General features: G+C 40.0%; 1 protein-coding gene and 1 long non-coding RNA gene across 4 annotated transcripts; one reads left to right on the top strand and one right to left on the bottom strand.

Moving 5' to 3' along the window:
* Positions 1-2,472: 2,472 nt before the first annotated feature.
* On the bottom strand, positions 2,473-4,589 carry LOC102075643 (uncharacterized). 2 transcript variants are annotated; one of them, XR_266446.1, is made up of 3 exons: positions 4,513-4,589; positions 4,112-4,190; positions 2,473-3,122 (listed from the first exon to the last, which is right to left on the bottom strand). It is a non-coding gene; the product is annotated as an uncharacterized LOC102075643 (long non-coding RNA). The 2 variants fall into 2 exon arrangements; XR_266447.1 differs by lacking the exon at positions 4,513-4,589 and adding an exon at positions 4,465-4,503.
* Positions 3,848-20,015, top strand: LOC100704534 (sodium- and chloride-dependent GABA transporter 3). 2 transcript variants are annotated; one of them, XM_005454229.4, is made up of 14 exons: positions 3,881-4,133; positions 4,493-4,627; positions 5,127-5,264; positions 6,444-6,555; positions 6,677-6,809; positions 9,581-9,715; positions 9,907-10,010; positions 10,853-10,977; positions 11,106-11,218; positions 13,106-13,243; positions 13,342-13,444; positions 15,953-16,053; positions 17,642-17,812; positions 19,806-20,015. In XM_005454229.4, exons 1-14 carry the CDS (start codon positions 3,998-4,000, stop codon positions 19,905-19,907), a joined length of 1,746 nt encoding a protein of 581 aa, XP_005454286.1. In that variant the 5' UTR covers positions 3,881-3,997; the 3' UTR covers positions 19,908-20,015. The 2 variants fall into 2 exon arrangements, with proteins under 2 accessions (XP_005454287.1, XP_005454286.1); XM_005454230.4 differs by lacking the exon at positions 15,953-16,053 and having other exon boundaries at positions 3,848-4,133.
* Positions 20,016-20,457: the final 442 nt, after the last annotated feature.

The following is a 20,457-nucleotide window of genomic DNA, read 5'->3' as shown; positions in this document are numbered from 1 at the left end:
AGCTCTCTCTGATGTACACCTGCACAGAGTACCGCAAAGATGGCCATGAAGTCACAGGACAGCCTGTGGTTCAGCATGCACTCAGAATAAATGACTCAAATAAACCACAGCAGTGTTTCCAAATTCACATTTAGGTAGTTTTACAGTTAAATGCGCATGAGCCAAGGATCAAATGATTTCTGAGTGCGTGCCACTACTAGATTTAGCCTCTTAGTCAAAGAATCACTCTTCCAGTGTCCTCAACAAAAATGAGAAACTTGACTTGGGTCAGCACAGTCATTTTTCTGCCCTCCTTCCAAATGTACTTTCTATCGATGGAGTGAGAAAAGTGCCTCCCGTGGTCATTTAATTGCTTCTTTTCATCACTCAGTCATCTTTATGTTCCTCTGAAACTGCACCAGCATCACTGAGCATCATTTTCCTCCAATCTCCCACAGTCCACTGCATGCGTCTCTTTAGCCCACTATGACATTTCCTCTTTAGGAGTGAGAGCTGGTTGATCTTTTTTTTCTCCTGTCCTGACACCTGTTTTCCTTTTATGATCTTCCCACTTTCTTTGTATTTGCTCCAGATTGTTCCAAGTCGGCTGTGTCACAATCAAAATCTTTTGCCACACTCTGCCTTTTTGAAGGAGTGTTATAATAGATTTGTAAACATGTTTTTTTTTCTTTGTTTTTTTTAATGTAAGTTACAAGATGATTCTGAATGACCTTCTCCAAATGTGAGTCCCTCATTTTTGCCAAGACAGGTATTGCTGCTTAAAGAAAAACATAACAAAGTGTTGGTTTAATCAAGCCAGGTGCTAACGCCTGTTAGCCACTGGAAAGTGTCTGGATCTGTATCTCTCTCATTAAATCATTAAATTAGTTCCTAGTTAAAATGAACTAATTTTAAGTGTTGCAGCAGACTCGTCACACCAGACAACATGGACTGAGCTTCAGAGCAGACAGCAGAACTAAAGCTAAACTATAAGGAGGCAAACTGCCTATTCACTGTCAGATACTGTGAGAGGAGTACTACATGCATCACTGAATTAAGGCTGCACTCATACTTTCAGATAGTACTTGGCTTAGAATTTTTTGGCAGATAGAGACGTTGGTCTGAGTGCTCCAGAGAAAGGTGGGATTTCACTCTTTGTGATTGAAAAGAGGCTTAATCCTGAGCCCGGATGTTGAACTGCTGATTGTGGGGATGCATCCAGAACTCTTTGGGTATTATTACCACTGAACCATCAGCTGAGCATGTTACTTCACTCACTCTGCTGTAGCATGCTTGCTAAGCCAGTATTCTACTGCTTTTATTGTTATGACTGGACAGAAAGTTAACAGTATGTCAACCAATGATGGTGAGAAGACAGATACTTTATTTTCCATATAGGAAATTCCTTAGTTACAGTAATTGAAATTAAAAGTTATTAAAGTAATAATAATGCTGTATACAGATGCCGCTAGTGCATTGACTCCACAGCCCAACAACAGATGAGTATTGACCAGGTTAGGAGACAGACTGAACGAGGGCAAGGCTCCAGACCTTGATCAAACCCCACGGTTCTGTGGGCTTGTGCCAGCCAGCTGTCTGTGACCCTGAATCTGAAGCACGAGAAGGTACCAGCGTTGTGGGAAATGTCTTGTCTGGCTCTTGTACAGACGAGCCCTTCAACTTTTACTTTATGTGTGATGAAGGTGCCGGAGAAGCTAGTTGAAGTTTTAATTGAAACCTCTCTCAGCCCTCTGCAGTTCATATATCCCCTAAATTTAGGAGTGGATGAAGCAGTTATTTACCTATTGAAGAGAGCTTACTCCTGTCTACATAGTAACAGCTGATCATGTGAATCTGAAATCGATCGATCAGCACAAACAAGTTTTCTTTGTAAAGTTTTAACTTGTCTTTGTGACAGGGTCAAACAACAATACAGAGCCTAACTGCAGTCTGCACGGCTTTTGATAAGAAAGAATAAGAAGCACAGAATCATTTATAGAAACATGTTATCTACCCGCTGTGGTCACAGAGCACAATCAGAACATTCTGTCCAAAAGATTCTTCTGCAGGCGACTATCTCTCGTGTTAAAATATTTTAAAGACAAAACATGACATTATGGAGGATTCTGTTCAGCCAAGTCAGCTTAGCACAGAGAGGGACAGAATCCTAACATTTTCCATCACATCACTGAGAATAACCTTTTTGATTTCTTCAGTGCATTTAACACAGTCCAGTTGCTGCTGGATAGTGTACAGCATACAGGTCATTTACAGGAAATGTCAGTGACTACCTGACAGACACACTGGATTATGTGAGATTGGGCAGTGCTCCGTTTGATTTGGTGGTGTGTTGTTCCCCAGTATGCAGCACAACGTGCCACTACTCTTGTCGTCTTCTCAAGACTGGGTCTGTGCAGCCCCTAATCTGCTTTCTATAATACTACAACGATGGAGAAGTACCTGATACGACCGTAATTCAAAAATGCAAACTACCTTTCTCACAATTTTATTTCACTGTTTTTAGAAACTTATTTTAAGGTTTCTTTCCATAAATGGGAACTATTTCATTGCATATTGTGCTATTACAGATAAGTATTTCACATGTGAGTTTTATCGTTAGTTAACAATCAAGAACACTCTATACAAGGCAAATGTTTTGTCAAAATTTACAATTAAGAGATGGTTTCATGAGTGAAAGTACAGTTTACAACAAGGTACAAACACCGGTTACGCTCAAGTACAGGAAGGCCAGATTACTTTGCCAGAAACATCTAAAGGGGCCTGCACAATTTTGGAAGACATTTTTTTTGGGACAGATGAAACCAAGATGAACTTGTATCAGAATGATGGAAGAGAAACAGGTAATGATCTGAAGCATGCCACATCATCTGTCAATATATTATGTCAGACCAGTTAGACTCTCAAAGCAAAGTTTGTGTTCCTTGATGAGCCATGTGTCCTTGGACCAAAGCTATGACTGAGGTATTTTTTGGACCTCTACAGTGGCATCAGCAGTTGCACTGTGGGTTCCTGTAACCCAGCTGTCCGAAAGGCCCTGCAAACTAGCTGTGGAGTCTTTGTTGCTGCCACTCCTGCTGCTGCTGCTGAGGATCATGGTCCTAAAGATGGTGTTGTTGGTGGGCCTGTGGATGTTGATAGCAGAGGGTCCAGTTTAATAAAAACTACAGGTAAAAATAGCCATAATGAACACATTACTCATATCATTATTATTTAATTTGCATCACCCCATGCAGTGAAATGAGTAATGTACAAAACAGGAAAAAACAATAAAATATTCCATCCATCCACTCATCCGAAGGCGTTCCCGGGCCAGCCGAGAAATGTCCAACATGTCCTGGGTCTGCTCCGGGCGCTCCTCTCGGTAGGACATGCCCGGAAAACCTCACTCAAAAGCATCCTGGTCAGATGCCTGTACCACCACAGCTGGCTCTTTTCAATGTAGCGGCTCTACTCTGAGTCCCTCTCAAACGACTGAACTTCTCACCCTACCTCTGTGAGGCCATCCACCCTTTTGAGAAATCTCATTCTTTCAGTCAAAGCTGCTTACCATTGTCGATATGTTTGTTTCATTATGCTCATAAAAATACCAAAATGTTTTTAAGGCTCAAGTTGTGAGCTGACTTAAAATCCTCTCCTTGCACTGGCAGTGGTGTATCTGAGTTGCTTTAATGTTTATAAAAAGGATTCATTTCAAACATTAATTTGGAATAAATTTGACATTTGAATTAGCAGATGTTTTGAGGGTTTAAAACCTGCGGCAAAATCAAAAAGCCCCATATTCCCATGTTGAGGTGTGTTACTGTGTAACTACCACAAATTTTTAATCAGTAACTTTCAGTGTCACTTTTTAAGATGGGGATTAAAAGACAGAAAAACTATTAACTATCACATATTTCATTGGCTCCTGCAAACTTCACTGGTTAAACAGTCAGTACTGCCTCTAGAGATAAATAAGGGTGTGTGCAGACAGTACTTGTCAGAGAACTGAGAAGCAAACATGGACATACAGAGCAAGGTGGAAAAGAGGGAACACTGGAGTAAGAAAAGAGAATATATCCTGGCATCTGCTGGCAATGTGGTGGGCCTGGGCAATGTGTGGAGATTCCCTTACCTTTGCTACAAGAATGGTGGAGGTGAGTATGTACAGATGAGCATAACCCTCTGTTTGCCTGCGGGTGCTTTTCTTACATCTACAATGAATAAATGAGCAGGAAAGAAGAGAAAATCTTTATATTGTGGTAACAAATAAAATGTGAATTATGTGAAATTAACTCCAGATCAATATGTTATATCAGCCATTCCCAGAGTCAACAGTGCTCCAGCCCACTTAAAAAAAACAAACAGGAAATCACACCAATCTTAGATCTTCACTCTAATTACAACAAACAAGAGAAAATGATGTATTATTTTTGGTCAAAAAACATGAACAACACAGGCTGTTGGTTATACTGTCTCTCTACTCACTGTCTCTGATGTGTTCGTGTGTGTGTAGGTGCCTTCCTGTTGCCTTACCTTTTCTTTGCTGTACTGTGTGGCATGCCACTCTTCCTCCTGGAAACTGTGATTGGTCAGTACACACAGGAGGGCACTATCACCTGCTGGACCAAGCTCTGCCCGCTGGCACAGGGTAATGAGGTCATTTCTGTTTAAATATTTAGCTACAAATCCAGAGGATCTTAAAATGTTTTGTATGTGTTGTAATTCAGATTAAAAATATTAAAAGCAAAAAAAGCTTAGTGTTAATTTAGGCAAAATAGAGCTATTTTTTTTGAAAAGCCAAAGACCAGCCATGTCTTAACAAAACAGATGAATGCTGTAATACGTTTACTTATTAAAGAATGAGGGTTAGTCCCAGTTTTCTCTGCAGGCTGTGGTAATAATTGAAAAATATTTGTGACAGTGTTTTTGAACAATAATTTATATACTATATACTTTGTTTACATTTTTGAACCTGCTTTCAGGCTTAAGACTTGCAGACGTAGCTGCCATCTTTACTTCTTATTTTTGCCTAATTATTTAGCTTAACATTGACATGTTGTTGTTGTTTTTAGCTATATCAGTGCTCTGTCATATTACTGCTTAAACTGATTTATTTAGTTAGTTTTTTGGATGCGTTCTCTCTTCAGGAGCTGGTTATTCTATCATCATGATCCAGCTATATTCCAGGGTCTACAGCATTGTTCTAGCCTGGGCCCTTCTCTATCTTGTTTACTGTTTCCGAGACCCTCTGCCCTGGGCTACCTGCAACAATTCCTGGAACACAGGTCAGATGATTTTTCCAGGCACCTTTTTTTCTGACATGTCCTCCCACACTCTACTGCTAGGAAAGCAGCTAGCCTATTTATATGCTCAAGCTATACCTTTCACCACAGAACAAGTCTCAATTCAATGCTGTTTGAATGTGTTAGAAAACTGAGCTGTTAGATTGGACTTCAATCGGGTCAGCATAATGCAACCTCTCAGAATGGTGCAGGCAGCTTTAGGGGCTGATTTAAGGCTAAACACTGATCAGGCATAATATTCTGACAGGTAAAGTGAATAACACTGATTATCTCCTCATCGTGGCATATGGTGGGATATGTTAAAGAGCAAGTGCAGATTTTTTCCCTCAAAGTTAACGTCTTAGAAGCAGAAAAGAAATCTGCCTGGGAAGGAACAGTAGTGAATCAGTGACAGGATCATGGGTGGCCAAGGCTCACTGATGCATGAGAGGAGTGAAAGCTGGCAGGTCAAACTGCCCCCAAAAAGTTAATTCTAGTTCTCACAGAAAGGTGTCAGAATACACAGAGCATCACAGTTTGTTGCAGTATGAGGCTGCATAGCTGCAGACCAGTCTGGGCGCCCATACTGACCCCTGTCCACCGCTAAAAGCACTCATAATGTTATGCCTGAGTAGTGTATGTATAGCTGTATAAGCAGTGTATTGTTATATGGTTGGTATTTCTGCAATTTAGCGTCTGTACACCACCACAGTGGATTTTAAATCAAACCGTCATGATATGATTAAAGGGATGCTGACACAAGTCAATAAGGCCAGTATTAGGCTGAGCAACCAAAACAAACCTAAACTTCAGGAGTGACCCACTGGTATACATTCTTAAAAAGGAGGAATGCACTGGCACACCGTGCTGTAAACCTGGAGGGTTTACAACAAGGCGTAAACCTTTACACCTTGTTGTAAACAAGGTGTCACTGTCCAAATACGTATGGACTTAACTGGGTACTTCATATTACATTTCAGTCACTTGTGTGACTGTTTCCTTATATAAATACATATTTGCGCTGTGTTGCAGCCAGTGTCTTGAAACAAACAAATATATGGTTTTTGTTGTTTTGCCCAGATTCAAAAACACCCATCATTCTTTTATTTACTTTGCCTATTTCACCAATGTTACATTCAAACAGATGAACTAACCATTACATCACTGAATTGATGTCCACAGATAGATGTGTGGACATTACCTCTGCAAACCAGACTGCAGTACACAGTGACAATGTGACAATAGACTGGACACTGGGAAATCTCACAAAATCTTCAGTGTCAGAGTTCTGGGAGTGAGTCAGCTATTTTTACTTCTTTTTTTTCACATTACATGGCAGCTCATTTAACCAGAACTACACTATGTTCTTGTTAAATATTTATGCATAGCTAAACATCTCTGTTTACTCTCCACAGGAGACAAGTGTTGTCCATATCTGCAGGAATAGAGGAGCCTGGTGCAGTAAAATGGGAGGTGCTGCTTTGCCTCCTGGCCTGCTGGGTGGCCTGCTACTTCAGCATCTGGAAAGGCGTCCGCTCAGCAGGAAAGGTCTGTAAACACTCAGAAGAAAAACTTATAGTATGAAAATTTTCTGCAGAATGGGTAAAGTTTGACAGAGGAAGAAAACAGAGAAGAACCATTTGAGATACATGCATAAGATTTTCATTGGGAGTTACCAGAAAGTGACCAGATGTACTCCTGTCTTTTTGTCAATGCCGCTGTATCCAATCTATACTTCATAACAGGTTTCAAACCATTTTGTTCTTATAAATTGGCCATTGGTACTCCTCCACTCCCAAGGAGTGGAAGATTTCCACGGCGTCTCACTCTCTAGGATTGTGGTAAACGTTTTCTATATAGCACTTTTCTACTCTATTTGAGCACTCAGAGTGCTTTATACAACATCCCTCGTTCACATACAAGCATTTTTAAAGAAGTGCTTTCTGTTTAATATTCACACCGATGAACTTATCGGAGAGCAACTTGGGGTTCAGTATCTAGGATATTGCTATATCTGTAGCAAGGATACTTTGGTATATAGACCAGAGTCGCTGGGAATCAAACCATCAATTTTCCAATTAGTAGATGACCTGCTCCACCTCCTGACACGCCAGTTGTGTTTCGTGTCAAACAATGCACTGTGAACATGATCCAGACACCCTGTTATCTTCTCTGTGTTAAAGTTGATTTAAAATGGACTGAAGAGAAGTGGAAAACTGTTCTGTGGTCAGACGAATTCTAATTGGAAATTCTTTTTGGAAAACATGGACGCTGCATTGTTCTGAGCAGCAAGATATTACTAAACTGTGTGTGGCATCTATTACACCAGCATGACTTTGTAGCAGAAGAGCCTGGGTGTTGAACTCGCCTGCCTGCAGTTCAGATCTTTCACCAACTAAAAACATTTCCTCACAAAAGAAAAACAAACATTACAAAGTGGACTCAAGAATGTTGAGCAGCTAAACTCCTGCAGAAGACAAGAATGGGACGACATTCCTCTCCTAAAAATCCAGAATCTGGTCTCCTCAGTTCCCAAGGTTAGGGTTAAGGTTAGGTTTGTGTTTACAGGCTGTGAAAAGAAGAAGGGATGCTACACAGTGGTATGCACTTTATTGAGATGTGTTGCTGATGTCAAATTCAGATTTGCAGATAATTACATTCTGTTTTTACATTTTGCACAGCATCCCAAAAATTTGAAATTTGAACTATACATAGTGGTAAACTGAGACCCAGCTGGTGTAGTTTGCCAATGAGCTGAGACAACAGCGCTGAAATCAGAGCTATAGTCAAGAAATAACACCCCTATTTGAGCCCTGTCCTTCCAGATGAGTCAGGGCTATGTGGAGAGCTAGAGATAAAGCATCCTTTGTAGATCTATTAGCTCTGGAAACCAACTGTTTTCATTTTACCAGCCAATGTGACATCACTATGGGGGGAGACAGATCTGCCTTTTGGGTCAGTAATAGCTCTAATGCTTTTCCAAATGCCCCTGGTAAATGCAATACTGTCTGCACATTTCCTGTAGATGTCTTTCAGAAGTTTTACTGTTGGCTGTTTTGTGACCCTAAATTTAGAGGCTTGGTCATGTGCTTTCAGCAAGTGTTTAATCTTTTTGTTCATCCGTATTCTTGTCAATGGTGGTATTATTGACATAACTGTGGATGTAACAGTAAATAAATAAACCTTTCAGATCATCAAAAAAATCATATTATTAGATAAAGATAAATAGAAAATGCAGTGTATAAATGATTGTTTCATTTGTTAAAGGAAAAAAGCCATCCAAACCTACCTGGCACTGTGTGGAAAAGTTATTGTGCCCCGCTCGTTAAATCATGAATTAACTGTGCCACATGGGATGCTGAGTTCAATTTTATCAGCCACGGCCAGGCCTGATTACTGCCACACCTGATGAATCACCTGTTTGATAAAATGACGTAGACTAAAAAATCTCGAAAACCAACACATCATGCCACAATCTAAGAAACACCTTAGGTCACAGACACTGACATCTGTAAGTCTGGAAAAAGTTTACAAAGCCATTGCTAAGGCTTTAGTTACCATGGTGAAACCAATTAACCGAACACTGAGAAAACTTGGAACACTGGTGACCCTTCCCAGGAGCCGCTTCCATCCAAAATTACTTCAAGAGCACAATGAAGGCTCATTTAGGAGGTCAAAAAAGAACCCAGAAAAACATCTGAAAAACTGCAGGCCTCACTTGTCTCAGTTAAGGTCAGAGTTCATAACTGAACAGTAAGAAAGAGACTGGGGGAAAATGGGATCCATGGGAGAAATCCAAGGAGAAAACCACTGATGACCAAAAAGAACACAAAGGCTCGTTTGCTCATTTGCCAAAAAATAACTTGATGATTGACTTTTGGGAAAATATTCTGTAGACTGATGAGACAAAAGCTGAACTTTTTGAAAGGTTTGACATAAAACTAACACAGCATTTCATTAAAAGAACATCATACCAACAGTTAAACATGGCGGTGGTAGTGTGATGGTCTGGGGCTGCTCGCTGCTTCAGGACCCGGATGACTTGCTGTAACTGATAAACATCCTAAGTGCTTTCTGTCTAACATTCACACCCTTTGCTCCTGTTTATACATATTGGGAGATTGTGGTCATTGCTCTTGAACTTTGAAGCAGACTGAGACAGTGTATTGCTATTGCTAAACAGAAAAAACAAGAAACAAATGACTCAACAAATGAATAAAAATAATGTTAATACAAGCGGGAAATGAAAGCAAAAAAGTCAAAATACTACAGGATATTTCCTCATTCTGCCAAACAAAATGATTTCTGTCTGCTTTCAGGTGGTGTATTTCACAGCTGTTTTCCCTTATGTGATGTTGGCCATCCTGCTGGTCAGGGGATTGACACTGCCAGGAGCCTGGGAGGGCGTGGTCTATTACCTGTATCCAGATCCTTCTCGTCTGGCAGACCTTCAGGTGGGGAAACCTTTGAACTTGTTCGAGATACGGCATTTGTGAAAGGACTTTTATTGTTTTATTGTGTAATGCTTTAATCCTGGAAAGTTAAACCTTTTACTTGCGGTTGTGCTGCAAAGTAACAACATCTCTGTGACTGCATGATATAGTACTGATGACTTTATTTTACGTGTTTTCTTATCTTTGATCAGGTCTGGATGGATGCTTGTGCTCAGGTCCTCTTCTCGTATGGTGTTTCGTCAGGGAGCTTGATCACACTGGGCAGCTACAACAGAAAAAACAACAACTGTTACAAGTAAATAATGTGATCATTAACTCTTGTACCACTAGCCTGCTGACAGGCCCATTTCACAAGCCTTCTTAAAATGACTGTAACTCAGTTAATGTTTAAGCTCGAGACAAAATTCAAATGGTTTTGGAAAGAAGAGAAGACAAGCTTAGCAGTGATATTTGTTGTAGCATGGTAGCATTGCTCCAGTCCAGTGACCATAAACGGGGCCAGTGGTTCACTACATGAGCACCACACTTTAGGCAGCGTGTGATGTATGTAGTTCACTTAATGTTACCTTCGGCAAATGCTTTGCTGCACAGAATCTGGGTTTCAATACAGTTCATGTTGTACATAGAAAGACAAATGAGATGTAGGTGTATATACAGGTTTTAGAGCAACATCCCATCTCATGCTACCATCCAGGTCAAGTCTTCTTCAGAGAAGACTGAAGAAGACTGCATATTTCAGCAATGCAATAATAAACTGCATAAATCGGCTATTCCAACACAATGGCTTCATAGTAGAACTGGCCTCCCTGCAGTCCACACTTTTGACCCGCTGAAAACATTTAGAGCATCTCTAAATAAAAACAGGACAAAGCAGAGCCTGGATTGCTGAACAGCAAGGATCCTGTATCAGACAAGAATGGGACGACATTCCTCTCCAGCAGCTGCTTCTCAGCTCAAAGACGCTTATGGATTGCTACACAGTAGGAAGCGTCACCCTGTCCCTTTTTTTTGAGGGACGGTGAAGTGACCACTGTCATCAAATACTCTTACATAAATCTACACTCTGTGTGCGTGCGTGCGTGTGTGTGTGTGTGTGTGTGTGTGTGTGTGTGTGTGTGTGTGTGTGTGCGTGCTCAGGGACAGTCTGTGGTTGTGTGCGCTGAATAGTACCACCAGCTTTGTTGCCGGGTTCACGGTTTTCTCAGCTCTGGGCTTCATGGCCTATAAACAGGGAATTCCTATTAACATGGTGGTGGAATCAGGTAGGATTTTAAGCTTTTGTATTTAGAAATTTTGTATTTTATCTTAACTCTCACAAATTTGCTGCAAACGATATGATACAAGTCAAGTAGAGGTGACAGATATGTGAATGACTCTCATGTCCTCCCAGGCCCTGGGCTGGCATTCATTGCATTTCCTCAGGCTGCAGCCATGATGCCAGTTCCTCAGCTGTGGGCAGCATGCTTCTTCTTAATGCTCATTTTGTTGGGGATTGATACAGTGGTAAGTAAAACCCTCACATGCTATTCCCCCAAAATCTTTTCGTTTAATGTATTAAGACTTGTCACGGCCGCTCAGGCTGCTTCACTGCAAACACATGAATCAAAAATACTTTGCTACTCAGGATTTTCTTGTTTGAATAATGACACCACTTAAAGAGCACTTCATAACATTACACTGACTTATGAAACTCCTAACAATCCTGTTTGATTTTTGTCTCACTCTTCTATTCTACCTATATATTTAGTTGTCATAGTAAACTAAATGGATACTTTAAAAAAGGGCCCTTTTCTGGCTTTATTAGATAAGTACAGTGAAGACTTGACAGGAAAGTGGAGGCAGAGAGAGGAAGACGTGGCAAAGGGCTGCGGGTCGCTCCAAAAAGGTTTTTATGTATCAGGACACAAAAAATGATTCAATTCAATTCAATTTTATTTATATAGCGCCAGATCACAACAACAGCCGCCTCAAGGTGTTTTATATTGTAAGGTAGACCCTACAGTAATAAATACAGAGAGAAACCCAACAATCAAATGACCCCCTATGAGCAAGCACTTTGGCGACAGTGGGAAGGAAAAACTCCCTTTTAACATGAAGAAACCTCCGGCAGAACCAGGCAATATTATCTGGTCATTACCAGGATCTAAAATTATCATGCGCAAGATTTTTATAAATCTTTTATAAATATAATTACAGAGTTTATACCATGTAATTATCTGTTCAACAAAAACCAAACGGAGCACCTTGCCCCTAACCAGTGCCAGTCTGCCATACAATAACACTGGAGTCAAATGTGAGCCAGTGTTTAACAGATAAAGCTTGGCCGAAACTGGGCCGTGCAGCAGGACAATGATCCCATAGCATCCCACTGCACCACAGCCTTCAAGTCCAGAGACTGAAATACTGTGGTTGGACTTTAAGACACTTTTGCATAAATGAATGCAAACCTCAACGAGCTGACCTCACTGCTGTAAAAAGACTGGGCCAGAATTCAGCCACAACGATCTGACACTAATAAAGTCATACGTAAAAAAAAATGACTTCAATTGCCAAACATGTTCCAAAAGCTAACTTGTCATGGGGTCCACTTAGTTTTTGTTAAATAAATAATTACATTGTATTTCATGCAGTGTCGTTCATCTGAGGTTGTGTTTATGTTATTTTGTTAATTTTTCTTGTTCCAATGCAGTTCAGATAGTATCCATACAAATCAGAAATCCTTCTGTAGTAACAGGGTTGAGAGGAATGACAGCTGAGTTTAGGAAATACAGACACAATATGACTCCTGTAGTTCAGACACCAGTAGAGTTCTGTTGAGATGTTGTTACCATGCATCTGAGCAGTGCTGTGATTAGCTGAGAGTTTGTTAAACACCATAGTTTTTATGGACATTTTTAAGCATGTAGGGCTCCTTCACCTGAAACCTTCTGGTATCATTCGTCATTTCTCTTCCACTACTAAAGTAAGACCTTGTGTTTACAAGTGTGAAGAAAAGAAGAGTGATTGAATATCCAGCCAGCATTATGCCAGAAGCTTGCTGATGGTGAGCAAAAGGACCCGGTCATGGTGCAACATGCTAAGGGACATTTCACTAAATATTAGTAGGGATGTATGTATATGTATACTTTTGACTCTGTGTGCATTAAAGAAAATCCAAAATGAATCTTTGAAGTCATTAAAGATGTATGCTGTACAATCATTCGACCCTGGAAAAGAAAAAGCTCAAGAAACGATTAAAAGCCCCAAATTACCATGGCACTCATGCCTGTGGATCTAAACTGTATTCTCTTTCATTGTTGTCTTGACCCATAAAGAAGAAAAACCAGGCTTGACTTTATTTTCCTTCATTGTCATTTATAAATTTTTTTCAACCCTGTGTGCGTGTGCTAGTTTACAGGCTTGGAGACTATAACATCATCAGTGATTGACATGTTCCCAGGACAGATGCGCAGACCTTGGCGCAGAGAAGTCTTCCTCATAGTCTTCTGCTTATTCTGCTTCATCATACAGATCTCCCTCACCACTCAGGTACGGCACAGGACAGCTAACACACAACAGATTTACATAGGAGTAAAATACACCTTTCAGTGTATATGTACAGTATGTCACTGTGGTCTGTTGTCCAGGGAGGAGTCTATCTGTTCCAGCTAACTGACCACTATGCTGCTAATGGAGCATGTATATTATTCGTGGGTCTGCTCCAATGTGGGGCTGTTGGCTGGGGCTTTGGTGAGTTCTGATTTCCTCGTTATTAGCCTTTGTTATCAGAGAGGCGGAAAATAGATGAAGGGCAGGATTTAAATTGTAAATAGGTAATCAGAGTTAGCATTAAATTACACACCTCAGTCTTCACTGAGGTTTTTGGCTTTACACTATAGTTTAGGAGAATCATTCTTTTGGGGACAAACATATTCCTTTTATGAGAGTGAGAGTAAAAATTTAATACCACTGTCAATAAACCTTTTCAGTGCCAAGGCTTTGGCACTGAAAAGGTTTATTAATAATTCTTATTTCAAACCTTTAAAAACTCATGAACTGCAACAAGGAGCCTGTTTGGTCTCAGGGACTTATAGTCAGGATCACATATTTTTGAACAGTGATGCAGTTTTTGTGATGTTGCGTCTTTGTACTCCACTATAGTGGATTTTAAATCAAGCAATCAAGATGTGATTGAAGTGCAGATTTTCATCTTTAATTCAAGGGGGTTAACAAAAGCACTGTATTAACTGTTTAAGAAGTACAGACAGTATTATATACACAGTCCGCCTTTTTCACTGGGTCAAAAGGACCTGGATAACTGACTGACAGTTTTCTGATTGAAGTATTCACTTGTTTAAGAAAACCATCTTTACAACATTTAACCAAGGCAAGAACACTCATGAGGCTTTGTTATGGCATGGGCGTGTATGGCTGCCAGTGGAAGTGGGTCACTGGTGTTTGTTGATGATGTGACTGCTGATAGAAGCAGCAGGATGAACTGTGAAGGGTACAGGGCTGTACTCTGCTCACATTTAGACTAATGCTGCAACACTGAGCAGAGAGAGCAACCCAAACGTTTCTCAAGGTAAATAAATGGGATATTTTTCAATGGCTGGCTCAGTCACCTCATCTAAACCCAAAAAAAGCAACGGATGTTGTGCACAATAAAGACCTAACAGAGTATTTCACGTGAGGAAACAGCATTTTGTCTATTTCCATTTACAAAGTGTTTCTAGAAGGTTTGCACCTAAAAATCTCGTAAGCCCACATTTAGCTGACAATAAAATACTGAAAACATTTTAAAACTGAGGAATATAAATTAAGAAAAATAATCTTCTTGAATTTGATAGCAGCAACATAAAGCTGAGGAGAGCAGCTGCTGCACTTTTACTAGAGGAATGTTGCCGATAGAGGATTCTAGTTTCTCTACAGTCGTGGCCCTTCTTTGTTTTCATTTTGATGCTCCAAATGTTTTTATTAAGTCAGAGGTCTGAACTGCATGCAGGCTAGTTCAGCACTCAGACTGTTATGCTATCAAACTTTTACTATTGTACTTGTGATAATGAGGCAAATAACATTTCCAGTGAGCAGAAGCAAAGAGCAGCAGACAGTTTTTAAAGGTTTATTGGTTAAACAGTAAATAATGGGAGTTAATGAAAGGGCACAGGAGGAGATCCTTAGCTCCACAGATTTATACTCAGGGAGTCAGAGAGGACACACAGTGTTAGCAGGGCAGAATGAAATAGGTTTAATAGAGACTGCCTTATTTAAGGAAGCTGTGCAAACATACAATCTTCCGGGGTTATAATGAAACCAGGTGAGAAGTTGACAAGGAACTGAAGGAAATGAGAAAAGTCAAGGTTACTTCCTCAACACATGTAAAAATCTCAAGGAATGAGAGGAGTCTAGTGTTCAACATAATGGCAACAATGATTTTTTGGAGAATTGTTGCAACCTCCAGCCTTCAAATATGGCGTGTGGGTGCATTCTATCCAGGAGCTCCAGGCAGATGGATGTAAAGAAGCTGCACAGCACAAAGTGGAAAGCATTACAGGATGATTTCCAAAGCTGCGAAATGAATTTTCTTCTCTCAGAAACTTTATCTAGTGCGATACTATGTAAATGGAAAACATGCTGAACGAGTAGCTGGGCTGTTTCTAGTGCAGTGGGCAGTTTTGGGAGAGTTAGGAATTGTGCTACTTTGGAAAATCTGTGAATGACTGTGAATGGGTTTATGAGGTTTGTAAATCATTGCATTCGTTTTTCCATTTTACACAGACGTCCAACTTTTTTGGACTTGGGGTTGTACTTTGGAACCTTTGAAAGTAACTGGACTTTGTATACAAATGGCAGCAAATCCCAAAGAATCCATTCAAATTAGTTAAATTAAGTTTGCACACTTCTTCAATCACATCTTGTTTGACTTACAGTCCACAGTGTTTGCATACAGAGGAAAACACAAAATAAAAAAACTTGTTACTGTCCAAAACTTACCGACCTAACTGTACATAATGTCCTTTGGTAGGTAATATAATTTAATATAATGTATATAATATAATGTAATATGTTATGCCAATACATTTCTCTACAATTTCTTTAACATACAGCAAAACTGCAGAAGGGAAACTTCTGGGATAAGGGATCGTTTTTGATCAATTCACTTTTAGTTTCACTGTCATAATTCCAATACACGCTCTTATTTGTAAAAGTTTTAAAGAATTAAAGTTTAGTTTGGGAATTGTTTTGTACGTCATTCAGGGGCTGAACGGATGTGCGATGTAGTTGAAGATATGACAGGACACAGGCCATCGGTATTCTTCAAGCTGTGCTGGCGTTACTTCACCCCCCTGATCTCTGTGGTGAGCTACACATTGTTAAGATCTGCAGGAGTGACATTTTTTAAGCTACTTATTTAAAACATTTATTTGCAGCTGATTCAGGATAAATGTTAGAGAAGGCAAAGCCTGTCGTTTTAAGGGTGATCTAGCCATGGTTTATTGCACACTGCCCGTATACTAGACAACATGATCCAGTAGTGTGTCTGTTTGCATTGTTCATTGAGCAGTGCTACATCATTAGACAGAGGTTCAGCTGCTTTGAGTTTTAGTTCATTTAAAGGTTTTAGTGGCAACAGCTGTGAAGATGAAGATGGACCCAACGCTGCCAGTCCGGAAGAATTTGATTTTGTGCCATTGATGAACTTAGGAAACATGTCCAGTTTGTGTCTCAGAGAAGTTAGGACCGATTAGAAATCTCATGCACTGCCCTCTGTTGTCTCAACACTGCTATAAATAGCTGGAAGCCAACATTTGCACTCCCACAGTGGACCTCAGCTGTGCAGTTTTATGCAATAACTCTCGGTGAATGATAACTGATGTGAATATGAGTAAAACAAACCAAATAATTTTGGTTTGGTTGGTGTCGCTACAGATTTTATTGTTATCAAAACAATCATGTCTGAGCTTTGTCCAAATGTGGTGTTTCCGACTGGCACATATTGTCCAGTGATTTTCTTTTAGTGCTGGAACCTAGATTGTGAAAATTTTAATCCCGGTAACATAGATTGCCTTCAGATCAGTTCAGTGTATAACACATTGCAGGGTAATGGACAAAATATAATATAATATTTGTAATTTAAGTAGAATTTGTATAAAGAACACGTGAGGCTTTTTGTGTATTTGCTGCACGAGCAACACAAGAGCTGCTGTTCACCAGCAGCTGTAAACCTGGAGATAAGACAAAGAATGATGGAACTTGATAAGCCAGCTTGTAACATTCAAAAAATGGACATTTGTGTCTTTAATGCTTCATTTTGATGATTCGGGCTTATCGCTAATAAAAATTAGGAACTCACTATTTCATTATATTAGAACATTTCATTTTGACTTTGAGTATATTGGTGTTCTAACAGTATGGATAGCATGTTTCTCTCTGTCCAGCACACGGAGCAGGGTAAACCTCAGAAGATCAGTGCTAAAAACGCTGGCTGTTCACAGTGTGCTGTATTTATGGAAATTTGACTGGAAAGGGAAAGTGTATTAGGAAAAGGTGTACAAAAGGCAGGAAGGATCACAGCCAAGAGGGCTGGTGACAGAGCATCAAGAGCCACCACGCAGAGATTTTTAGGAGAGGCAGAGATTATGTCAAAGGATTCTGACTGTTGCTCAGTGGCCCAAAGTCATCTTGTCCTCAGGCTTAACATTTAAGATGGAGAACCACGTGACCGCATGCCACAAGTATACAACTAGTATAGTAGCATGTTAAAAACGAAAGAAAATTAAATTAAAAAATGAAGAAGTAAAATAAAAATCATGATTAAAAACAGTGTAATTTCTGAATGAAAAGTTGCACATGTTGGTTGCTAAGGAAACAATTCTTCTATACTATCTGTTCATATGCTTGATGATATTAGTGCTGCCTGTTTATTCTTCTGTTACTTCCTTAAAGGTTTGCTTCGTCGGCTTCTTTCTGGACTACCAGCCCCTGACATCCAACGGGGGCTACATGTACCCAAACTGGGCCTACCATCTGGGCTGGGTCATGGCCCTCTCCTCTGTGGTTGTAGCACCCATCTGGGCTGTTAGCAAGATCTGCCTCAGCAAGGAACCCCTCAGAAAGGTAACAGCACTGATACAATTCTGACTTTTCTTTCCAGCGATATATTTATGAAACTTTCAACATAAACAACACACTAGGCACAAATAAAAAAAAAACCCTTCTGAGAACATCTCTGTCCAAAGTCACACAGGAGGAAAAAGGCATGATCAAGCAAATCATTTCATTTCATGGGTCCAGGTATTCATTGTGACTTGCCCAAAGGAAGAAGGGTCCCAGTGTGATTGATCACTTTGAAAGCAGTGATGCCACAGCCTACTGACAAGTAACAACTGACACTGGATTACTTTAATGTTCAAGAAGTCACAGAAATTGGTGTCTTCTGAAGCAAGTTCTGATCCCTCTGTACTCATTAGTCTGTTGTATAATATCAAATACATTTTATGGTTAAAAAATAAACAATTCAATTCAATTTTATTCATATAGCGCCAAATCACAACAACAGTCGCCTCAGGGCGCTTTATATTGTAAGGTAGACCCTACAATAATACATACAGAGAAAAACCCAACAATCATGTGAGCCACAATGAGCAAGCACTTTGATGACAGTGGGAAGGAAAAACTCCCCTTTAACATGAAGAAACCTCCGGCAGAACCAGGCTCAGGGAGGGGCGGGGCCATCTGCTGCGACCAGTCGGGGTGAGAGAAGGAAGACAGGATAAAAGACATGCTGTGGAAGAGAGACAGAGATTAATAACAAGTATGATTTAGTGCACAAATATGCTTTAAAACAATACTTATGTTGCCACCATGGTGTGACTCTGTTTAACACTGAAAACTGAACCTGTCCATCACAGCCCCTGTGATGCAAACTGCTAATTTAAAGCTTATAGCTGGGGTTAGGGTCAGGTTGTAGATCATCTACTACATGCAAGGTTGGTGGTTCAATCCCTGGCTCCTCTGGTCTGCATGCCAAATATTCTTGGGCAAGATACTAAGTCCAAGTTGCTCCCCAATGCATCCGTCAGAGTGTGAATGTGTGTGAATGTTAGATAGAAAGCACATGTGTAGAAAAAGCATAGAAAAAAGTGCTTGTGTGAATTGGTGAATGAGACAAGTGCTTGTTGGCCCTGTTGTGCTCAGGTAGAGCAGAAAAGTGCCATTTAAGAACCAGTCCATTTACCATTTACAGCACAACAGGGCCTCAAGAATGGGGCCTGTCTAAATGGTGTAGCTATAGCTGATTATTCTGTGTAATATTTGGCACAACATTATGAAAACCTTGCCTTCCAGTTGGAAATCTGCTCAAGTCTTTATCATCAACTTCTTGTATCAAACTGCCATTTTTTTACCCTAAAATTTTACATATGATATTTTAGGATTAAATATCAGCAACCTTATTGACATCATATTGTCAAAACGTTTAGCTGCTTTTTGAAAGAGTATAATTAGAGCACCATTCAGAGAATGTGGAAGGCTCTCATTTGGAAATGCCTTGTGTAACTTTTGGTTTACTTCTTAAAACTACCCTTTTCTTATTTATGGAGCTTTACAAATACAAAACTGGATGCAAAATCTGATATCTAACACAGGACTTGTGCACAACAGAGTACCAGCTTGAGACAAATACTGCTTGGGCTTTCACGCTGTAGCCATTTTGCACACTTTCACTGAGCAGTGCCTTCTCAGGTGGCTTTGGCTCAGGAGCATTGAATTGAAAAATTGAATTGAAAGATCAATGCTTCAGTTCTTGTCAATAAGACAGTGTGACTTGAGTTGGCAGTAAGAGTATGAAAGCATTTGTTTTGATATTTCCATAATTGCGTCCAGTTAATAGTGGATGGCAGTACGGTTCCCATTTCTGTATCTCCCTCCCCTCCTGGGTCACAGTCTGCTTCTATGTTCATGCCATTACTGACTGTTTTCATCAGTGAGCTTCACCTGCTTCATTGTTTTCATGCTTGTCCTGCCAGAAATCAACATTTTTTTTCTATATTTTACATCTGTTTGACCATCTTTCTCTTTGTCTGGTTGTCATTTTTAATTTCCCCAACAGCGCGTGATGGATATCTGGAGGCCTGTTGATGTCCCCACGATGAGAACAGAAGATATCCGAAATGAATTAGAGATTAAAGCAATGTCACTTACTGAGATGTGAATAGACAGAGTATTTCTGATGGAAAAGATATTCATCTATGTATTCATATTCTTTACTTAATAAATATTACTAGAAAATAAAGCTTTGAGATTTGAGTGCTCAGATAAATCTGCATCTCGGTCATTTACCCTTGTAATAGCACTTGCAGCACCTTCTTTAATAATGAGGGGAAAATCTGATGACTGTCCTTCATTTTGACTCTAATTACACATTAGAACACTGGAAGACGATTTACCTTAACATCAATTAATTTACATTCACCAATCTTTGTCTAGTTCACAGTGATGGAAAATACCAGCCCAGTAAATATTTAATTGGCATGTTTTTTTTTGTGAAAAATAGCTTCTGCAGCAATTTCTCTTAAGGTGTCTCAGCTACTGTTGCCTCTTCTTATGAAAAACTCCTTTTTAACAGCAAGAAACCAGAACCAGGCTCGGGGAGGGGCTGCCATTTGCTGAGAATGGTTGGGGGTGAGGGGAAAATGACTGACCCAGACACGCTGTGGAAGAGAGCCAGAGATAAATAATAACTAATGATTAAATGCAGAGTG

Source organism: Oreochromis niloticus, linkage group LG7 (assembly GCF_001858045.2).
Source record: "Oreochromis niloticus isolate F11D_XX linkage group LG7, O_niloticus_UMD_NMBU, whole genome shotgun sequence".
Classification (NCBI taxonomy): Eukaryota; Metazoa; Chordata; class Actinopteri; order Cichliformes; family Cichlidae; genus Oreochromis; species Oreochromis niloticus.
This window is presented reverse-complemented; position numbering and strand designations above follow the sequence as displayed.

Excerpts from the sequence above, each read along its gene's own strand:
- LOC100704534 (XM_005454229.4), top strand. The coding sequence starts at position 3,998 with ATGGACATACAGAGCAAGGTGGAAAAGAGGGAACACTGGAGTAAGAAA. Across the intron at positions 6,556-6,676 it reads TCAGTGTCAGAGTTCTGGGA|GAGACAAGTGTTGTCCATAT; the intron begins GTGAGTCAGCTA and ends TACTCTCCACAG. Across the intron at positions 10,978-11,105 it reads TAACATGGTGGTGGAATCAG|GCCCTGGGCTGGCATTCATT; the intron begins GTAGGATTTTAA and ends ATGTCCTCCCAG.